This window comes from Euprymna scolopes, chromosome 15 (genome assembly GCF_053919585.1).
Source record: "Euprymna scolopes isolate OS-2025 chromosome 15, ASM5391958v1, whole genome shotgun sequence".
Lineage (NCBI taxonomy): Eukaryota > Metazoa > Mollusca > Cephalopoda > Sepiida > Sepiolidae > Euprymna > Euprymna scolopes.
The window spans coordinates 45,681,714-45,704,132 of NC_136496.1; the positions used below are offsets into that span (position 1 = coordinate 45,681,714).

At 32.0% G+C, this 22,419-nt stretch overlaps 2 protein-coding genes across 4 annotated transcripts in view; both read right to left on the bottom strand.

Moving 5' to 3' along the window:
• The window catches only part of LOC145293808 (adenosine deaminase-like), a 130,335-nt gene extending 121,678 nt beyond the window's left edge, over positions 1–8,657 (bottom strand). The window contains exon 1 of the mRNA XM_080140387.1: positions 8,605–8,657. Coding sequence (XP_079996513.1) covers positions 8,605–8,642 — 38 coding nt within the window. The 5' untranslated portion in view covers positions 8,643–8,657. The remainder of the gene's footprint in view (positions 1–8,604) is intronic.
• A 10,894-nt stretch (positions 8,658–19,551) lies between these two features.
• LOC145293813 (adenylate kinase 2, mitochondrial-like) overlaps positions 19,552–22,419 on the bottom strand; it is a 187,158-nt gene continuing 184,290 nt past the window's right edge. For all 3 annotated transcript variants that reach the window (XM_080140426.1, XM_080140427.1, XM_080140425.1), the window contains exon 5: positions 19,552–20,783. In XM_080140426.1, coding sequence (XP_079996552.1) covers positions 20,556–20,783 — 228 coding nt within the window. In that variant the 3' untranslated portion in view covers positions 19,552–20,555. The remainder of the gene's footprint in view (positions 20,784–22,419) is intronic.

Consider the following 22,419-nt stretch of genomic DNA (forward strand, 5'->3'; position numbering starts at 1 on the left):
TATAATATATATATATGTATATATATATATACATATATATATATATATATATATATATATGTATATATATATATATATATATATATATACTCCTATAAATTTAGGTCTTGCATATTGATATCCATATTAAAAACCCTTTTTTCTATTGGTATTTATTTGCTTCCCCACATAAGCAAAATGTGACGCAAGGTCGTTTTTAATGTGACGGAAAACCAGCTCCCCTAAAAGAGGCACTCTGGAAGTAGGCAAAAATAAAAATAGTCTTCGCATAGACGGGTTTCCCCTCCATTGACTAAGGACAAATTAACTTTAGTCTAGCATCAGAACGGATACTAAACTTGGATCTTAGCCCAAAGGCCAGATCTACTTTTTCTATTTATTTAAATCATTACTATGTATTGGGTCCAATATACTATAATAATAAATACGAAATCTGATCTGCATTAATCAAAATATATTTAACCATATTTTACGACCAGGCAATGCCGGGCGGCTTGCTAGTATATATATATATATATATATATATATATATATATATATATATATATATATATATATATATATATATATACACACACACACACACACACACACACACACACACACCATTGCTGATAATATGCAATGAATTTTGCAACTTGTGTTGTGGGGGTCAGAAATTTAAGTGAGATTAAATTTCCTTGCCCCAAACAAATAATAAAAAGAAAGGAATGAGAATGAAACGAACGACACCTCCGTCTGATTTAAATGAACAGCATTTATTTTTTAAACAACAACAATAAGGTAATTAAACAAAGGTAAATAAATGAACAGAAAAGGTTGTTTTCTTTGTGAACGGTGACTGAGGTAATTAAATGTTTTTTATGTAAAGAAGAAAACTGTTCTTTTTCTCGCTTACTTAGCGGAGAGATACACAAGGGTAAAAAGAGTTCATCAGGGTAACAAGTCCATCTCCGTGAGGAGGAATTAATTGTTGGATGTACACGTGTTTAACGTCCAAGCACGAACAGGTCGACAGATGTTTACTACATGCTGAAAAGGCCGACTGACTCGTTTGGGCGCAAAATGCTCTTTTTATAAATCCAGGAAGGTCCCAGGAAGGGACCGCTCCTGCTGCTATCTTAGCTTTTCGAAACTCGTAAAAAAGATTATATTCTTAATTTTTCATCGGTTGGTTGTGTCACGTGATGTTGCTTCCAACTACGTCCGCCAAAATATGTTATGTTTACTTTTGTTATTTTGAGCAAAGTGTGTGGGCGTATTTGAATTTGTGCTGTTGCTGAGAGATTATGTTTTTTTCTCAAAATGCGCGGGGGAAAAATGGAAGTGAATAATGCTTCGTTATTTGCGCGCGAGTGTGTGTGTGTGTGTGTGTGTGTGTGTGTGTGTGTGTGTGTGTGTGTGTGACTGTTCTCATGTAACGCTACCTCCTCAATAGTATTTTACCATTCATACAGAATGCTGCGTTCCAGCATAACGTGTTTCTCAAGGGGGAATAATAATGAACTATCCAGACTGCCCCTTTTTGGGGAGCTGATTTCCCCCACATTAAAAACCGACCTTGTGCCTAACTCTGCTCTCATGGGGAGAACAATGAACTGATTATAATTTTTTGTTGATGATTACATACATTTTTCTTCCACTTGCGTTCAAACAATGACGTTAAAATAGTTTTATTTAACGAATTTTCTGTGTTTTCTTAAAGTCAAAATGTTCAGCTCGTCAAAATTAGTTTGGTATCAAATATTTCGTAGCAAGTAAAAAATAAGACAAACCTATTCTACGCGTGCCAAGAGTAACGTGATTTGTAGCTGAAAAAAAGAAAAAAGCTGCCGATTTCCTACTAGTACAAATTGGATAAAAGCCAGGATTTCTTTTCTTTCTTTTTCTTTTTTCAAAATAAGCAAGCAGTGTGACATAATTATCTTTCCGCCTGGTTTTGTGATGAAACTCAGATAGAGTATATTAGGTACCTCCAACGCGCGCCACAGTTTTACCCCCCCCCCGTATGTAACACGACGTAACTGTAATTAATTTATTATTATCATCTTAACTTTTTTTACTATTTAAAAGAAGAAGCTTCAAATAAACTGCTAATATTTTTTTTTTTAGTTTTTTACAGCTTACAAAAATAATGAAAATGCGAGACAAAAATTGTGTGTATATTATCGACGCATTAAAACAACGTTCCTATGTAGTTTTTTGCCTATTCCTCTTTTTTTTTTATTGTTTATGTATTATTAATTAATGTTATTATTGTGGGGAAAAGAAGTAAAGAGAGCGAGACAGAGAGTCGAATTTACGAGGTTCTTTCGTAGAAAATATATCAACATAACAAACAAGGTTAACTCTCAATTTATAAAAGGAAAAAGATTTATTACATTTTAGGAAATATTTTCATTGAAAATAATAGTTCATTTATGAGTGAACAAAAAGGGGAAATTAGTTTGAGATTTCGAGGAAGTTTGAGTTGATAATTCAAGAGCCGTGATTAGTTCACGGGTCTGTAAATCGTAAAGAAAACTTCCTCACTCAACTATATAAAATAATTTTCACTGAAAGTTTTTGAGTAGAGTTAATTAATCACTCTGGAAGGTTCATTGAAAAAAGTGAGAAGTTTTAAAATAATTATTTTCATAAACTTAATTTCAAGTGAGCATACCATAATAAAAGGGGGAATGCAAAAGTTAGTTACTGTTTCTGTGTCTGTGTGTTCGCCTACATTGTCTGATAAGCTGACTGTTATGTTCAAAGTGTTGTCGTGTTAGAGTTGAGTTGCAGACAGTAGTGATATATGCCTTCCAACACTATCTCTGAATTTTTGTTAACTGTTTTTTTTTGGGGGGAAAATACAGAGCTCTTCTAAAGATTCTCATCGGCTCCCACAGACACCGAATTTCCGACCGCTTGGAAAATTCTCTGATTGGTCAGAAAATCAAAACATTGAATTTTTAAAGTAATTTAGTAAAAAGGCGCCTCTAGCCGCATGCGCAGAAAACGTTTCGGGGCACTTGAACTTCCGGCAGCGAAAGAGTGAACATCGTAGTTCACCATATAGTAACATGTTTTAAGCCGTTGACACACCCATGTTTTAAAAATCTAGTAAAAATCAAATATTAGTTATATTTACCTGAAATTTTCGATATTTATTCATTATCAAATAAACTTACATATTAAAAGTAGGTTTCGTTAAATATATTAGAGGATTTTTTTTTAGGTGTTCTACCCCCCCCCCCATATTTCATGTTACGAAAACTGAAAAAAATAAATGTAGGTCGATAAAAATTTCAACATTTTTTAAAGCGGGAAAGATCAAATAAATAAAAAATAGTTATATTTACACACACACACACATACATATATATATATATATATATATATATATATATATATATATATATATACATACATATATGTGTGTGTGTGTGTGTGTGTGTGTGTGTGTGTGTGTGTGTGTGTGTGTGTGTGTGTGTGTGTGTGTGTGTGTGTGTGTGTGTGTTATATCGCAAGATCCCCAAACAGTTACATAAACGAAGCTCGGAACGAGGAGGAACTATGGAACAACAATGACAAATGTTGTTTGTCGGCAAAATGTTCAGAGCCGTATTAAACATACATCGAGGTGTCAAAACACATCTACTCCCACACCCACATCAACAGCATAACCTGCAAATCAGGAAACACATTAACGGCGTCAACTAAATTGAGAGTGGAAATATTAATAATACACCTGACAACCCCTCTCACATGTACTTCAAACATAAATATTTATAACTTATATTTTAACTATAAATAATTTTCTACTTGATGAATTTCCGTAATTTTTAGATATATTACTAGTTTCGACATGACATGACAGGTACTGTTGTTTTAAAATTGCATATTTAAAAAAATCGACCTGTCGACTCTATCTTAACAAGCCCCAATTATTTTAAAGTGAAAAGATTAACAATGAATAAGAATGACAATATCATATTCCAATAAGTATTCTTGTCACTTGTTGTCAGTGTTTGTCAAAATATACAGCTTATAAGAGAGAAATGATGTTTGCCATCGTTAAGGTCATTTAAACACAAGGTCATTTAAAGTGTGGCTACCAGGTGACATTTACAAGACTCATACATTGATCTGTTAGTTGTCATGCCGATTATTCACTAATCATAGGCTGGTTTGACAGCAGGCCGTAACGATCAACATTACTACAACAGCTCTAGTCTTTAAATGAGACGCTAAAGGTGACAAGGAGCCGATCTTTGGATAAACACTCTAGGTACCTCCAAACTGTTGTGTACTACGTCATCATTCTAAACAAAAAACACGACGTCATCAGTTCGTGTGTTTATTATAATTTCTATGGAAGAGCATTAGCACTATAAAATTTATTTGCAAATAACGTTATTTTACTATCGTTATTATTTTAGAACGGTAAAATAAGTGCATAAGTTCACAAAAAAGTAATTTCTCATATATTACGAAAAACAACTAGTCCGTGTTAATGATTTGAAGATATAAGAAAAAAGCCCGCAAAGAATTCAAAATTTATACATTAAACGATAAATTTATCAGACATTCCTGAATAAATAAAATATACAATAAAAAATGAACAATAAAAATGTATAAAAAATTATATAAGACTTACCTTTTGTAAAGCAAATAGATTTTTAATAAAGAACTAGACAGACGATAAAATTAATTTTAACCTGTTCTGTTGATACATGTATCCACAAATGCTTGTCCTTACAGGCTTCCGTATATTTTTGAAAAAAAAAAAGCGCAAATTTTGATTTCAATCTCTGTCATTTTAAATAATCAAATCGAAACGAATTTTTTTTTTTTTTGGTCGATTTTTTTTTTGCAATTTTTATTATCTCAAGAGTCAAATATTATATTATATGAATGTATTTTTTTAATATTGGAAATCGGTTTAAACTTCATATCGCGTAATATTTGAATTTAATATCATTTAAAGCTTTTTAAAAAAGAATTATTTTTTAGAATTCGTTTTTTTTTTGTTGTAATTCAAATAATTATGTTACCGAGAAAAAAAAAAAACTGTTCATATATATATTTTTACAGAAAATTGGGGGAAATTGCATTTTCCTTAGACGTGAACACCTTGCAGATTGCGTATACAGGGGACATACTTATCTCCTTTTTCGCCACTTTAATGGAAAATGTAGTTTTAGACCATAGCGATAGATTTTTTGTTTTGCTTTTTTACTAAAAACACAATAGCAGTTGTTCTACTTGATGTCGATAGATTTAAATATATTTTGTTCAAATTTCGAAAAAATAAATATGGGGGGGGGCACGCACTAAAAAAAATATTTTCTCTTGTATATTTTACAGAAACTGCATTTTATTAAATATATTATTTATTGATCTTTTATCTTCAATTTGTGATATATAAAACTTTGGTACGTAAATTAATCATTAAAATTTTAATAGACATTTCAAAATGGGGGTGAAGAAAAAAAAACGTTTGTCTAAAATATTATATTCGGTTTATTGGAAAGAGCATAAAATTTCACATTAACGCTGAAAGTTTAACCAATAGAAAAATTTGGATAGATTTTTAAAGTTTAAAAATTGAAAAAAAATTAACTCGTAAAATTCAATTGATTTCATTATGTAAAAAAAAATGGCTGCATGAAGGCGAACCAGCACTTTGTAAACATTGTTTTTTAAAAAATAAAAAATAGTATTTCTATTATTTTTTAAACAACTTTAATAGTTTATGTTGGAAGTATATTCCATAAAGAAAATAAACAACCCACTTTAAAAAGAGAAATTACGAGTTTTTTATATTTTATTTGCAGTTTTCTGTTAGGGGTGTCAAAAATTCCCCAAAATTCTGATGCATCTATCTCATGGCGGAGTCAATAAAAGATCTCACGTACATTGTAGATGAATAACCAAACGCTTGTGTCCTGTTGTCATTCCTTGTTATGTTATATTCCTATATCATAAGTCCCTTTTTGCTGAAAACGGGATCTTAGTTAACCCAGATAAATTCCATTTTGCAAAAGACAATGTGGTTTTGACACCAGCCTTACAGGATACAAACCATCAACAACGAACATTACAAGAGTTAGATCTTTCTTTGGTCAACCAAGTTTCATATGCATTTGTCTAGGCATCCGTCATGCAAACTTTCAGAGAACTGCTGAAACATAACAGCAGGTTTTACTGAGATGACACATTGGAACAACTCTTGTGCTGTTTCTTATTTTATTTTTCTAAGACACACACACACATTAAAATTTATAAATTCATTTGCGCGGGAATTACAGCATTCACGCACACCAAACCTTGAGTCAAAAAGCAGGACGCTTGAGAAATGGCCTACATAGCTGAAAGCACGTTTTTTTTGTTGTTTTTTTTTTGTCAATAATATGAATTTTTGACCAATCAGGGCTTGATTTAAAAAACTTATTTTTGCAAGCCTCTGGGAACCGCTGAATTCAAGAACTGAAATGACAGCTTTTCTCACACGTCAAAGACCATTGCTTGACTCTCTCTTTCTTTCACTTCGCCACAACACATAGTCAGAGTTTTTTCTCACGCTCTCAAGTCTTCTTCCTCCCTTCCTTCTTTCATAACGACTGCCACCTTGGCACACGCTAAAAAGTAATTTCTTTTCTTTTAACGAAAATAAACAAAAGTTTATTTTACATTATTTGGTAGGTTATTTCTTTTTATTTATTTATTTCAAGGGATTTATGCAAGTCCCCAACAATTGGTAAACCCCGATGTTTGCCAACAATTGGTGACCCGTCTGTGGACACTACCAAAAAATAAAAAAGAAAAGAAAAAACAACCAAAAAAGAAGATGGAATCACAACCTTCGGAAACACCCCTAACCACAATATTGTTGAACATATCCATCCCACCTTTCAATTTACATTAAGTCCTGGTTTGTCATTATTCGAGGTGAAACAAATCATCTCCCAGAGAACATGATATTGTTACTTGGTAGAAAAACTGCCAGTGGACATCGTCAAAGAAGTCACAGATTTGCTAGAAAATGTTCCAGAGGACAGCCCGTATGAAAAGCTCAAGGAAGCGATTTTAAAACGGCCCGGGGTCTCTAATGAAACAATGCTGCACAACCTTTTCACTCAGATTGAATTAGGAAATCGTACCCCATCACAATTACTACAGCTCATGCGAACCTTGCTGGATGACAATAAAATGTCTGAGAACATTATGTGGAGCTTATGGCTGGATAAATTACCCACTACCACTACACAAATCCTCGCACCCATGACGGAGGAGACGAAACTGAAAAACTAGCTGACATAACAGACTGGATCCATGAAAGTCTTCAAAGCCACAAGATAAACATCATTCAACCACAACCAGCACAAAACAGAGATGAGAAACCAAACAAACTCAAGTAGAAAAACTGCCAAAACAACTATAAGGCTTACTGCATGCAGACCATCGCTACTCTCACAATAACTGACCAACTTATAGAAAATGAAGTTTGAGCAGAGGCCAAAGCTGAAATATTGTCTAGAACACTGTGTGAAACAGTCTATATAGGTCAGGAGATAAATCCCTCACTTATTGACCAGATCAATATAAACATTTGGGAGTGTTAAATGTTCCAAGAGGGGCAACATTTGGCAGGATATACAAGAACATGTCCAGGCAATAATGTCACATCTCATATTTGACCAGAAAAATCTAGTCAAAATAAATTTGATGGGAAGTACCAGATTGCGTAGAATTAGGGTTATATAATGAATGCATTATAGCAGTCATACTATTTATAATTTTTAATAAGAGAAAATTCCTTTATCCCAGTTACAACAAGATTTATAGTTTATCAAAAAACTGAAGATTGTTGACTAATGGCACAAATCTTTTATCGTTACAACAACCTTTTGTAAAAGATTTCACTAGGAAATAGAAAAAGATAAGATTACATATGGTTGACGATAGAATTATTCACCATTACTTGAACCCGACTGCTTATCAGTTTTTATGTGAAATGAGCAAAAAAGGATTTTCTTTTATAATGCAGCACAATTGCATATTTCAGATATTTGTAAATATTTCTGGCAAATAAATAATTGTTGTTCAAATTTTTTATCATTAATGGATGAACAAATTATTCCTTTTTTTTAAATTATTGAACAGTGCCGAAATAAAAAAAAAGTTGGTGGAAAGGAAGAAATTATATTTTGGAAATTTTTTAGATGAAATTGATTATTTGTATTATTTAGATTCTTTGAACTAGTGCCCTCATCTTGAATATGATTTTGACAACGGTCCACAAGGACCCATGGCATAGTGGATAAAGTAATTTGTAACATTCAGTTGTAAGTTACACTCTTCTGTTAAAAGTTCTATCCTCAAGTGACACTCAAAATACAATTGTGAATTACTTAGAAGTCCTATGACTGGGTAGAAGTCCTGTCCTATGACTGGGTAGAAGTCCTATGACTGGGTAAAAGTCTTACCCAGTCATAGGACTTCTACCCAGAAAATGGGTCACTCAGTTGCATACACCTTAATATCTTGTGAGTCACAATCAAATAAAATGCATGTTTCTTATCAAATGCAAATCATAAATGTGAACAACACAAATCTTACCTTGAAACGCCACTCTTCCCATGACTAAGACATTTCATCCACGATTGTCTCCATACGAAAGGATTGCATTCTCGTCTGGAATTAAAATCTCACAATAACAAGTAAAGAGAATATTTTGAATTTGGAGGGAGACATTTATTTAACTGTTCATGTTGCCTTTTTTCTGCTAGCGGCAAAGGTGGTGGACATTCCGGAACTATGTGCATCTTGATATATAATCGATTTTCAAGTTATTTTTATACATATGCCATTCACTTCCCAATGAACTTTCTACTTCTCTCACCCCTTTTCTCTTTCACCCATGTGATGTCATATCTGTTTCCAGAAACAGCAGAGAGCTATGACAACTGAGTCTGCACTCAGTTGTCACAGTGCTCTGATGCTGACCTCATGACCCCGATTTCCTGTGTATACATCATTGTTCCCACAGCGAACACAAATCACCAGATATGTACTAGTGCACATACTCTTTACTATTTAACAACTTGAGGAGTTAATTGCAAACTGCGATAAATTATAACAATTAAAATGGAAGTTTTTTTCGAACATAACTAAGGAATATTTTAGCATGTATTTTGTATGATAAAAGTATGTACAGAAAAATGCTAAGAGAAACAAAAGTTGGTTAACTCAGCTTTAGTGTAATGATAGATAAATAATTAAATGCATAATGTTAAGATCATTCCACTGCTAAAAGTGCTGAAAGTCTTTATCATATAAAGACTTTCAGCACTTTTCCTTCAAATCAGTTTATGCGCAATATCGCCAATTGAAATGCAGATTTAACAAGAATTATCAGGAGACAAAATACAAATTCCCATTCAAATTAAAAAACTTGAACTTAATTAAATTTCTACAATAATACATTCCTGCTGAACCAACTTGCCTTGCATTTTTGTATTCTTTTGTTACTATTCTATTTAATCATACTGTTGAATAAAGTTTAATTGCAGAGATGTTGATATTTTATTTGAAAGGTTATGAAAGCCTAAAACAGCAACCTAAAACATGTGGCTAATATGTGACTCATAATCTGTCTTTCTGCTATCCAATTTTTGTGTGAAATATTTTCTTAAAATTTTAATCTAAAGTCTAATAGATGTATTTCTGGCTCCTTTCTTACTTTTGTAATGGCGATATTGAATTTGGCCTTGAAGAAATACAGAAGTCCAATAATCTTCACTTTGTGTCAATGTATTACTCTTTTTCAGTTAAGTCTAAAAATGAATTACTCAAAGTGAAGATGCTGAAAGTGGACTCGGTTTACTTAAATATGGAAACACTTCTTGTTTTATCATGAAACAATAAAAAAAATAATAAACTTTTATTTTTTACATTTCTAAAAATATTTTTTTATATTTAAAATATATTCATATGGAAATATTTTATTTCAAAAAAGTTATTTAAAATTTCATAGTTTAAATTTCTATAAATATTTTTCTAAATATTTAAAATATATTCCATTTGTTCATTTTAAGAAACTTTTTTATATAAATGTTTAAAATAATTTATTTTTGATAACGCAAGAAATGTTAGTAAAAAAATTGCATACGTTATTTCTGACAAAATTCTGTGATAAAACTCGTGAAAGACATAAATACATTTCAAAAAGATACCATTTCTATAAATGTAAATAAAAAAAATTATTTTTTTTATTTACATTTATAGAAATGTAAATAAAAAAATTTCTCAATTTTTTTTCGTGATAGCACAAGTGTTAAAACAAGCATTTACAAAAATGTAAAAAATGAAAGTTTATTATTTTTTATTGTTTTATGATAGCACAAATGTTAAAAGTAAAATAATTTTTTGAAATAAATTATTTCCATTTAGTTTCGTATTTCGTTTCATGTTTACTGACTTCTGTCCCATTCCATATTTAGGTAAGCAGAGTCCACTTATGGCGTCTTAACTTTGCATACAGAATTTTTGGACTTAACCCTTTTTTTCATATAAGAAAATGTTTCACTTCTATACATCATTACACTGTACACATGCTCGATCGTCTGAAGAAACAATCGAGCATGTGTACAGTGTAATGATGTATAGAAATATAGATAATCTCTGAATACCCTTTATGTAAAATTTTAAATGTTTAGACCAGAAATTGGCTGAGTAATTTGGTAGAGACCGCAGAGGTCAATTTTTTTAAAACTTGACGCCTTAATATTTATTGTTTTGGGCTCAAATCAAATTATAAAGTTAGATCTATGTCCAAGTAACCTATATCTAAAATTTCAAGTGTTTAGCCCCAAAATTGGCATGAAATGCTACCAGCAGCAACATTGGATTCGGGATCATTTTTTCCACCAATTGAATATGCAGAATCACCATTATCTCTCCCTTTTTTTTTTTTTCCTCCTGATTTTCCTGCAAATTCTGATGCCATGTTTAAAGGCTCCAAAATATCGACAGCAAAACTTTCATCTAAAACAAAAGTTTTAGATTATTACACAACTTACTGTGTGTTTCTCGCCACTGTATAACTTACACATTTTTTACTGTTAATCAATTATTTATTGAAATAAAAAATCAAAAACAATTTTTAAAAATCACATTAAAAAAAATTAGTTGCAAAATCAAATCTACCATAATGCATTATGATTTCTTCATAAACAAATTAGCATTATTTGAATTACATTAACAAACAGTTGAAAAAAAAGAACAATTACTACATAACATTTCGAAATTGGGAAGTAAAGTAGCATTTGTCTTTAAAATAATTACCAAATACTCATGATCACAAACTGATCAGGGTCACTTTCTTCTTTCTAGGAGCTTTTCAAAACCAACTTTGGTCTTGGTAACGTTCACTCTTAAACCATTACCTTCCAGATCATTCCTCCAAGTCTTTAACTTAACAAGTAAACTTTCTATTGTCAATTACTAAACCATCAGCATAAAACATCTCTTCAGAACAACCTATATGAAACTTCCTGAACAATTCCTCTAAATCACAAATAACAAGAAATGAACTCAATACTCTGATGTAATCTTACTTTAATATTAAAGTTGCCACTACAACTAAATCTAACATGATTTTGAGTATTGCTGAACATTTCTGCACATTGCCTGAACAATATTTACCAACCACTTACTGGTCCTTAATTTATGCAAAGTTCACAAGACATCTTTTATCATTCTGCAAAAGTTTTCTATAAAAGGTAACAGGTCTTTCTTCTTAACAAGATTGCAAAGGAAGTCAAACCAGATTATAAAGTAAGACTAAAAAAAGCACAGACAAATTCATTTGTTTCAGGATCAAGATAGAAACGATGATACTTTGCCTATAAAACAAATTTCATCTTATTTGAATTCTTATTTGATACTCAATCATTTTCAGTAGTTGATTCATAAAGTTCTATAATTAACTCTGGTGCTTTATGGACAATTTGACGAGAAACTTTAAAAATAAATATAAATTAGTGACATACCATTATGGATATTTCTATTTTAAATAATTAACAATTGCAGCAATTTTTAATGACATGACAGTTTTTTCTTTGATAAAAAGTTGAATAATATAGTAGTCCAAAAATGAATACAGTTCTTTTCAATTTTTTATAAAAAAACGTTTTCTGCTTTTCATCACGATGCTTTATAATTTACTGCTTCATTCCATACAAATTCACAATGATGCATGTTCAGTAAGGTGGATCGGTACATGTTGCAGGTGATGAGAAAATATCTGGCTCAGAGTTGGCTCACACAATCGGCTGGGCTCTTTGAAAAAAGTGATTACTTTTTTAAAATGGGGTTTCATGCTGGGAGATCAGACCACTCGAAATCTTTCAGAATTAATATCAACTTCAGATAAGAGGCTCGTTGGTCAATAAGGTTTAATGTCCAGTGATAAAGCAGCCTGTCATTTTTAAATAGTCTAGCTGTGTGAGTTACCCTGAATACCACCAATATATATATATATATATATATATATATATATATATATATATATATATATATATATATATTTATTCCAGCAAGATAGGAAAAAGGTTCAGTTGCTCTCTACTTGGTTTGTTAGAGAGAGGAGCTCTTGGGACGTTGAACGAAGGGACTGTATATGTTTGGTTATGAGAAATGTCAAGTTTGTCATTTGGTGGAGCTGCCGAGTATCATTGTAAGCTTAAAGTAAAAATTTTTTTCATAAGTTGTGATCTTGTTTGGAAGGAAAATTCTTTTGTCATAGCAGTGACTGAGACCATATAATTGACACTAAGGCTAGTGTTGAAATTAGGCACTGAATTTGGATGACAACCATAAACATATGACATGGCATGTGCATTGAATGTCAGCAAGCATAAGTTCACACAGCGATATTTCTTTACTGATAATAGATGATGTGAATATTTGTGGCCACAAAATTCAATTCTATCATTCAAAAACTTTTGATATGACAACCAGTTAGATAACTGAATTTGTCTAGTTGTTGATAAGCTAATGGAGGAGCATACAGTACACTTGAAATCTGCTTCTTAGGTACAATAAGTAGACTTGACCCAACATTCTACTCAACATAGGGGTTCAGAGGAAGTGGCTAGTATTCCCTGACAGATATACAAAGTATATTATTATAGTTGACGACTAACAAAGTGACAATAAAAAATGAACAAAAATTGCTAAAATGGCTGAAAGACACAAAGTACTCTTAAAATCGACTACCGTTTTTTGATCATCAATAAAAGAAACACATAATTAAATTATATTATAAATAATAACTATTTAACTGAAAAGCCCAAACTGAATCATAACATCTCAATCTTTTTTCTGACTGGAATAAGTATAATGTTAAGGTTTTATAATTGCATGACAATTTATTGTCATGCAATTATAATGAAAGTTGGTTTGTAAGTTGTCAGCTTATATGCTATTTAGGTTCAACTTTTAAAATCCAGGCAGCATAATTTCATATATTAGATTACTGGACCCAACCCAATGTTTCCCAGAATTATATGATTGCAATTAATGTAGAGAGTGCCTGAAAGACTTGGACAAAGTACAAGACCAGAAAAAGAAAAGGTTGTGAATATGAAAGGATGTAGTTCAATAAGGGATTTAGATATATCAGGCGCTACCACTTTGATGTGAACAAGTGTCTGTGTGCGTCCACTGCACAGGCTATGATCGTCTGCTTGTTGTGCTAGTCCAAAGTCATTGCTTGATTCTGACACCAGTCACAGTGTCAATTGTGTCATATCAGTAAATGCTGTAACTTAAAATAAAATTACAACTCTCATTTAAAACAAATAACAAAGTTTTATTTTTGGGAAGTTATTGTTAGGATATTGTGATATTTGGTATATTATGTAACCGATACTACCACGGTGGAATAGCAGAATGTATCTTGAGAAGAGAGAGAAAACGAATTTGTGCTTGCCAAATTTCCCTGAGATGTCTCCAAGAGATGTAACTCCTGTAACACTAAAGGTTATCTCTCTTTTTTATTACTTAGAATATTACAATGCTTACTTTTTCTTTTTTTTTAATGTTTGGAAAGTTTATTCAAAATGTGAGCTGACTGGAGTATTTATATTGATGGGTCAGACATTCTGTAGGAGATGTCTGTTTACCTAAGTGAAAGAAAATGATGATTATCTAAATATTAATTTACTTGTCTAACGTCCGTCTGGTGTCACAAAAAAACCATTGTCATCACAAACATTAATTAATGAAAAATGAATTGCTTCCCTTTATAGTCGCTCTTTATCAGTTAAAAATCATTAAAACCATTTCCTCTCCAAAAATTTTCCCTCCCAAAAAACATGGGTGTCTGAACATCCTTTACAATGAAAATGGAATATTCCAAATCATCCCAAAAGCTGAATTCTCTAAGAATGAAAATGGAATATTCCCAAAATGCAACTTTTTAAGATGGATAAGTTAGTTATCTCCAGCCATTGCTTGGTCAGTGCAGATCACCACCATCACCGCCGCTGCCACCACAACCGACACACAACCACCACCACCATCACCACCACAAAATGTACATAACATAAAATTAACGCATTTCAGGTGAGAACATTATTACCTACTTATGTATCATGTTCAAATTAGTATAAATTCCAACGCAAGCGCATCACTGCCACCACCACCACCACTGCCACCACCACCATTGATATCCCCAATCGCCACTGCTACCACCATCATGACTACCACACCATCATACTACCACTACCACCACTGCCACCACACCACCATAGCCACCACCATTACCACACCACTGCCACCACCAGCACTACCACCACACCACTAAAGGACTAGAGGCATTAGTCCTGCTCCGACTTAATCATATTTCAACTTATTACGTAACAATTATTGCAATTTCCACTTTTTGTCACAATACGGTTTGACCTCATTTTTTTTAACTTCAGCTGCTTTTCTATCTAACATGCGCACTCATTATTCACTTATTACTTCTCTAATTTCCGATATTTTCTAAACTACTTTTGTTCATAAACTAAACCATCAAAACTATAGTTACTAACGTCTGATGGCTAAGTTACGTTTCATGCCAGGTAAATGTGATTCGTTGTATACATTCTTTCAACAACGTTCGGACTGTCTCCACAGACAAATGCTTTATAATCTACATCTTCCATTTCTGAATCAGTGGATTGCAAATTTCTTAAATACTCAGTGGACACTTATATTTCTACGACAGCGACAACACACTGTTTACTGATTCATTCCATGTTCTTACCACTGATAAAAAAGACTGTAAAAGTTAACATGTAACATGTTTCTAGCAAATCTTATTCCTTAGACGTCAAATAATCAGATTATTAAATAATAGTGACATAATTATTACTAACAGATTTACAAGTCACTTTGATTAAATAATAATCTTTAGAAAAAAGTTAAGCCTTTCAATAGTTTATTTCAAATAATCAGATTATTAAGAAAATATAGTGATATAATTATTACTAACTGATTTACAAGAAAAAGTGGTTTCATTATATTTCTTGTTATAATATATCTGAAGCAGTTCTCCATATTTGTCTACAAAAATATTTATTTTTTAATTCACGGTCTGATCTGAATTTGCACTGATTATTCTTTTGGAAGAATATATTTGCTTGTGTGATGTTTTCAACTACCATGGAATTTCCATGGGTTCTGCTAATTAATTATTATTTTTTGGGAGGAGGAGAGTAGTAATCAAATCTTCTGGGTAGTCATTTAGTCTGGTCTAAATGTCTGAAGCTTAAAGTGTGTTGTACCTGGTTGTCTTTAGGCTTTGGTGGTGTTGTCACGTGTGCGTTGCTTTTATTTTTGGATAAGAAATAATCATGTAAGTCGGTTTGTTGGTAGCTTAGGGTTTTTTTGAAGAAGCTGACATTTCTTGTAGTTTGAGTTTTTATTTTCCATAATGTATACTCTTGTATACACAAAAGAAAAACAAAAAATTAGGCACAAGAGAGGGAGGAGGTCATCCTTGTCACTGCACCTTTACTTGTCTCTGCTATTCCTAGCTAAAGTTCTTATTTATCACCTTAAGATTCCAAAATCATATTGTAAGTGTGTGCATGTGTGTGTGTGTTTTTTAAACAAAAAATAAAATAAATTTGTAAACAGATTTATGTAAAAAGTCGTTTGTTTTATTTCATTGGCTTAGGTTGAGGGGGGAAAGTCCAAAAAGTAACATCTAAATGTTAGTAAGATGCTCCCAACCCTTTCTAGGTGGAAGAACGCTCACTGTTTTCCGGCTTGGTGTGGGCCGGTCTCTACATGGTGCTAAATTCTAGGTAGAATAAAAAAAACTGGGGTTGGCGAGTGGGGGCGAGGGGTATGTAAAGTTGCTCCAAGATCACTTATTGGGGTTGCTGGGGACAAAAAAAAAAAAAAAAAAAAAAAAATTGAGGTGTGGGTATCTTGGAGGTTTCCTATCAGGGATGGAGGGGGTCATTCACTTGGCTAGCTAAGACCCTAGACTAAGCACTTTATGGGTCTGGAGTTCAACAGGATTCGGAACTGTGCACGCCATGCTTAGACGGAGAACACAAACTCCAACTTGGCACCTCTACGTACGCACAGACTCACTATCTTGATCCATCTTCAGTCACAGACCACGAGATGTAATCTTTTCCTATCACATTTGATCTTTACCTTCAGCTGGTGCTTGACCAGATCCTGATCAACAAAAAGTTCAACCTCTGCATCTCTTGCACTCTAGATGTCTATATCACCATTCTAGCCACGGCTAGGATCCTAAGAAATACCATTTGTCTCTCCCTGTCCCATGATGTGGATGATGTAGGACATATCCAGTGGGAGAGGCTGGTCAGGATCGATGCGAGCTGTCACCTCATTGACATACGCCTGGTACTATCCGAGTCTGCTGCATTCGAAGAACACTTGTTCCGGCATTTCCTTGGCTGGGATCCTGCAACGGGGACACCTGGACGACCTCACTAGTCTGGCATTTTTCAGTATGCCGTTGAGGGGCAACACGTTTTAGGCCAAAGAAAACTCAAGAGTTGTTGAGATAACTCAAACATGGCGCCCAGCTCCACTGGGAGCAGATCTGCTCTTTTGACAACTTCAAACACTTGACAAGTGTCGTCGGCAGCCCCCTCACTAATTCTTTATAGAGTTCCTTTCTAGTGAGCTATGAAAGGTTGCTGGACCTTGGGAGGTTCCTTAGTGCAGCCCTACTCTCTCTTAGGAACTGTGTGTCGCTCCACAGCTTTCGACACACCTCGACCTTGTGGTCGGAAAAAGTTGACTCGACCTTGGAGTTCCACACAGACTCTTCTGTCAAGGTTTGGCTAAGGAAGGCCAGCCTCGGCATCTTGATGACACCTCAAGTTGGGCATTCCCAAGCCTCTCTCACACAGATGCTGATTGCCCTTGTGTGTGGTTGTAATCTATGCCTTTTTATCTACTGATATTGCTTTACCGTTTTCTTGGATTGGGTGTCATGCTCCCTAACGCTAAGATCTCTAGCTATAGGTGTGACTAAATGTGGCAGACTTTATTTTTATAATCCCACCAAAAAGGATTGAGGCTGGGAATACGCCAGTAGTAGTGTGGCATTGTTTGGTAGTTTAGTAGGAATTATTCAAATTCCTGCTCCCAGCTTCAACTTTCGATTAGGGTAGCTTTGATGGACTTTTTTTTTTTACAGTGTGCATAAAGCGTTGTTTCGGCATTGACCTGGGGGTCATAGTAGTGTTATCTTCCTGTATTTGAATCTAGTAACGGAGGTGTAAGCTTTGAAATCGCAGTTGTTGAATAGTTTTGAGGGATACTCAGATCATTAAATTCGGTGAATATCGTGCCCAGACGAGATAGGACTGATGTTATTGAGATGGAGTCTAAGGTATCAACAACATCGTGTGAGTATTCATCTGTGACAACGGAAAGATATTTTCTATTCTGAAGGTGTCCAAAATCAGCACTTACTTCTGTCTATGGAGCTGCTAATAGTGAGGACATTTGCAGTGGCTCTCTTGCTGGTTTTCGAGTTCTGCTTTGGTAGGTGTGGCCCATCCTGACGTATTATATTAAATTTATTTACACACTAGTTAACATACCCGGCCTTGCCAGGTTGTATTTGAATATTCCAGTCTCATACATAATTTTCTTATTAATTTGTTTTGTTTAATTCATGACTTCTTTTCTCACATCCCGCTGTAAAGTAAGAGCAGTAGATGCATTTTATTTTATAGAGGTCTCGCCAGTAACCCTAATCTTTTCTAGTTTAATCTTTTAGTCCTTTCTTTCAAAATATGTAAGAATTGCAATTATTATTATATCTTAGTGCATATGTGAAAACTGTTAAATCTTTTGTTTTAACTTTTTAATGGACAATATATATAAATATGACATTAGTAATATATTCTGTTAATGAAATAATTACAATTCAATTTCAAGCAATGCATATCTGAACACTGGTAGATGTATATGTAACATTAATTTTAACCTTTAAACAAGTTTGGATGTGATGCACATTACTTGCTACAATAAACAAAATCCTAAAAGTATATTTTTTATTAGGACCCTGGAAATTCCATAGAGTGAGAAATATTTTATCAAATGTTTTGATAAAGCCAATATTTTTAAAAACTTTTAATTTAGACATACCCTCTGACTTTTTACAAAACAGAGCTAACCCCTCTTCCTTAGTTAAAAAAAAAAAAAAAAAAAAAAAAAGACTTTTACACTGGCCTCAAGGTCGTAGGTTTCAACAACCGAAATGTGCCAATAACACTTAAGATGAAAATAATTGTTCAAACATTTCAAATTCAGAATTGCATACGAGTATAACATTTCTATGAAAATAGTGTCCATTGTATTTGAAATATAGAACTTGTCCAAATAAGTATTAATAAATACTCAAAGTAATATTGTGTTACAACGTTCAATACAAATAATGAAATCATATTGTAAGAGACAATCTTTAATTTAGTCCTTCAGTCCAGTCCCCTCCTTTTAGAGAGAGAGAGAGAAAGAGAGAGAGAAATTTAATTTTACAGCTTTTTAAAAAAGTGAAAATCTTTGAATTCTTATCCAGAATTTCTGTGCACTAAGAAAAAAAAAATCTATGGGGTATGTAGTTGCGACAAAATGAAAATATTTAAGAATTTGATGTAATCAAGTAATTTTAGGTTTTCAAAAATAAAATTTTATGAGAGTAGCTGTCTTTGTATGCTATTTGGAAAAAATGAAAGGGTGATAAATCAATTCAAACTTGCAAGCTATAATGTAATACCTACAAATTCTTATGATTTTCTTCATGAAAATCAATTTAAGTGATTTTGGGAACATTTTCATTTTGACTGATGTGCACAACATACAGATTTAAAAAAAAATTTGTTTACTATAGCCATAATATTGATCCAGAAATTACATTTAAGTTAAATGAATTTATGTCAACAACATAAAATTCAAATGAAAATATTTGAACTTTGTGCTCGAAGAGAATTATAAAATTTAACAAACAACTTGTTTTTAAATTTTTTATTTAACATTCATATTGCAGTTGGTTTGCTAATTGAAACTCACATTCAAAAGCATTGCCCTAAAACTGCAAAAATTCTCACTTTTAAAAGAAATGTAAAACTTTATACAAAAGATTTCAACAAAATTGTAAAAACCATAAAAAACTAAATTTTCCCAATTATTAAAGATCGAATGTAACATTAGAAAATAAATGTACATATCTGGCTTAATATTAGCACCCCCTCCATCCTTTTCTCTTTGAGTAATTTTCAGTTTTTCTCATTCAGAAAAAAAAAAAAAGTTTCAAATTCTAAATTCAGTGTCAGGAATTTTTGGTGCTTATTTAGATTATACTAACAAAACAAAAAAATCTTTATGAATTCGACAAAGATGTATTAAAAGAATAAATTGATCAAGTAGGTTTAAATTAAAAAATTTTGTTTTTAGCGATTAATAATTTTTGATTCATAAATTAAAGTAGTCCACTCTTAAATTTTATTTATAGACATTGCAGGCTCTACAATCTCACTGATCATAAAATTTTAGTTTCTTAAAGTTATTTGATCAATTTATGTGATTTTGGGAATATGACATTCATTCTGTGACGGATATGTACGTCATAAAGATTTGTCTTTATTTTCTAAGTGTAATTCTGAATAAGCACCATATATAACTTTTTTATACAACGGAGTATTATAAAAAGCAATTATTTTTACACAGCAGTTGAAATAACACCATTAGAAATTAAGCTAAAATTTATGAGGCATTAACTTCTGATGAGAAGAGATTGAAGTTTAATTAGCATTTAATGATTTTATAATTTATGGTTTTGCAACTGGAAAATCTGTTCACAAATGGCTTCATCGATTTGAATGAAAATGAAACTGAATACTTAAAGAGCAAATTTATTTCTCTTAGGAAATTCTTGTAATTTCCTTGCATTTTCTATATGGAGGCGAGAATATGATTGTATAAAATTTAACAAATTAAAAAACATTTAAGTTTTGTTAATTAACACTGAACATGGTTTTGTCATTAGATACTGCTTTAGCAAAAGCCGCTCGAATACATGCAAAAACAATTTTGGGCGGCTGTGAAGCATCTATGGGACTATGGATTCCTTTTTTCGTATAATAATCAACCAATGGTTTTGTCTGAGCATGATAGCTTTCCAAACGTTTCTGCAAAGCACCAACATTATCGTCAGACCTTTGAATCAACTTTTCCCCAGTTACCTAAAAAATAAATAAAAAAAAATTAAATAATTTTTTTTCCGCCACAAAACACAAGATGCAAACAAAAATTCAGAAAAATCTTTATGATGCATGTATGTAGTAAGAAAAGGAAAACTTATTTTTTAAAGAAAAAAAAAAAAAAAAAGAAAATCAAATTTATGACAAAGTAGCATTATAAGTTTTTTTTTTTTTTTTTTTTTTAGATAATTGTTATTTTATCAACTTGCATGAAAAGAGCTATGTAAAAGATGCTTGAAACCGTTTGAATTATGCAAATACCATCAGTAATTCAAAAGTTATGAGAATTTTAAGTGCCAAAATTTATGCTTTTCCATGGACATTTTTCTTTAGAAAAAGTGGGCTAAATTATGAACCTCAACATTTCAAGAAATTCAGTAATTTCGCCACCATTTATTTATTTTTCAAGCTATTCTCATGAAACTTCATACTTTTATGTAAAATTGTGTGCTCTGATTATGCAGTTGAATCGAATTTATCTCTTTACTATAAGTCATGAATTATAAATTTAGATGTACAAATTTTTTTTTTTTTTTTTTTTTTTTTTTTTTAAACTGGTGCATGGTATCATACAGTGGGTATCTATTCACGAACAAAACTAAGTATTATAGTAGTATTTAAATATAGCTTTATTGAGAGCAGGCATTTTCCTGCCTCCTCACCAAAGGAGAGCTTAATCTTGGGTGTAGCCATTGAATGCCTAAAGAGCATTCATGACCGGTATTTACTACTCCCTAAAAAAAAAAAAAAAAAAATTAATTATTGACAAATGAGACTTGAATCTGGCTTCAAAAACATTTAATACATGAGAGCTGTATTCTATAATTATTAACAGTCTATAAATATTCACTTAAAGAAAAAGATATTCTAGTGTACATGATTATGTATGTATTAATATTTTTTAAACCGTTTTATGCTGTAAGATTTTAAATTTAAATATTAAAAATCATTAAGTGGTAATGTAACAAGTTTTGAATAATTTTAATTGTCCAAACATAAACGGATGAAGTGCTATAATAATCTTTCTGGTTATCAGACAATTTTTTTTTTAACACAATCTCCAGAAGATTTTGGATTTAATATATAAAAAAAGAAACTTGTTTGTATTTCAATTTCTTGCAGTGTAAATTAAAATGCATATTTATATGCATCTTTATGGTAGAGATTGTATTGTGAAAGAAATATAGTGACAAATGTATAAAAAAAAAAAAAAAAAAAAAAAAAAAAAAAAAAAAGGGCGGCTACCAACTGTCACAACTAGTCATAAAATCTAAAATTTAGATAAAAATATTTTTACTATTACATGATTTATGGAATATGATAATTCTATGATGGTACATATAAAAATTTTTCTGTATTAGAAAAAAAAAAAATTTCGAATAAGAACCAAAACGTCTAAGAAACTAGTACAATGGACATTAATATTCAAGTCAAAATGAGAATCCAAATGTTTGGAGAAAAAAAGAGGCCGATTCCAATCAAGACTAATGTCAAACTATCAGATGAATTACTTAGGTTTGCATTATTTCTTGACTAGTGGGGGGTACCCAGCGTTGCCCTGGTTTTTAGAGGCGTGTGTGGTTGGGAGGTGGTAAATGAAAACAAAGCGAAGTCATAA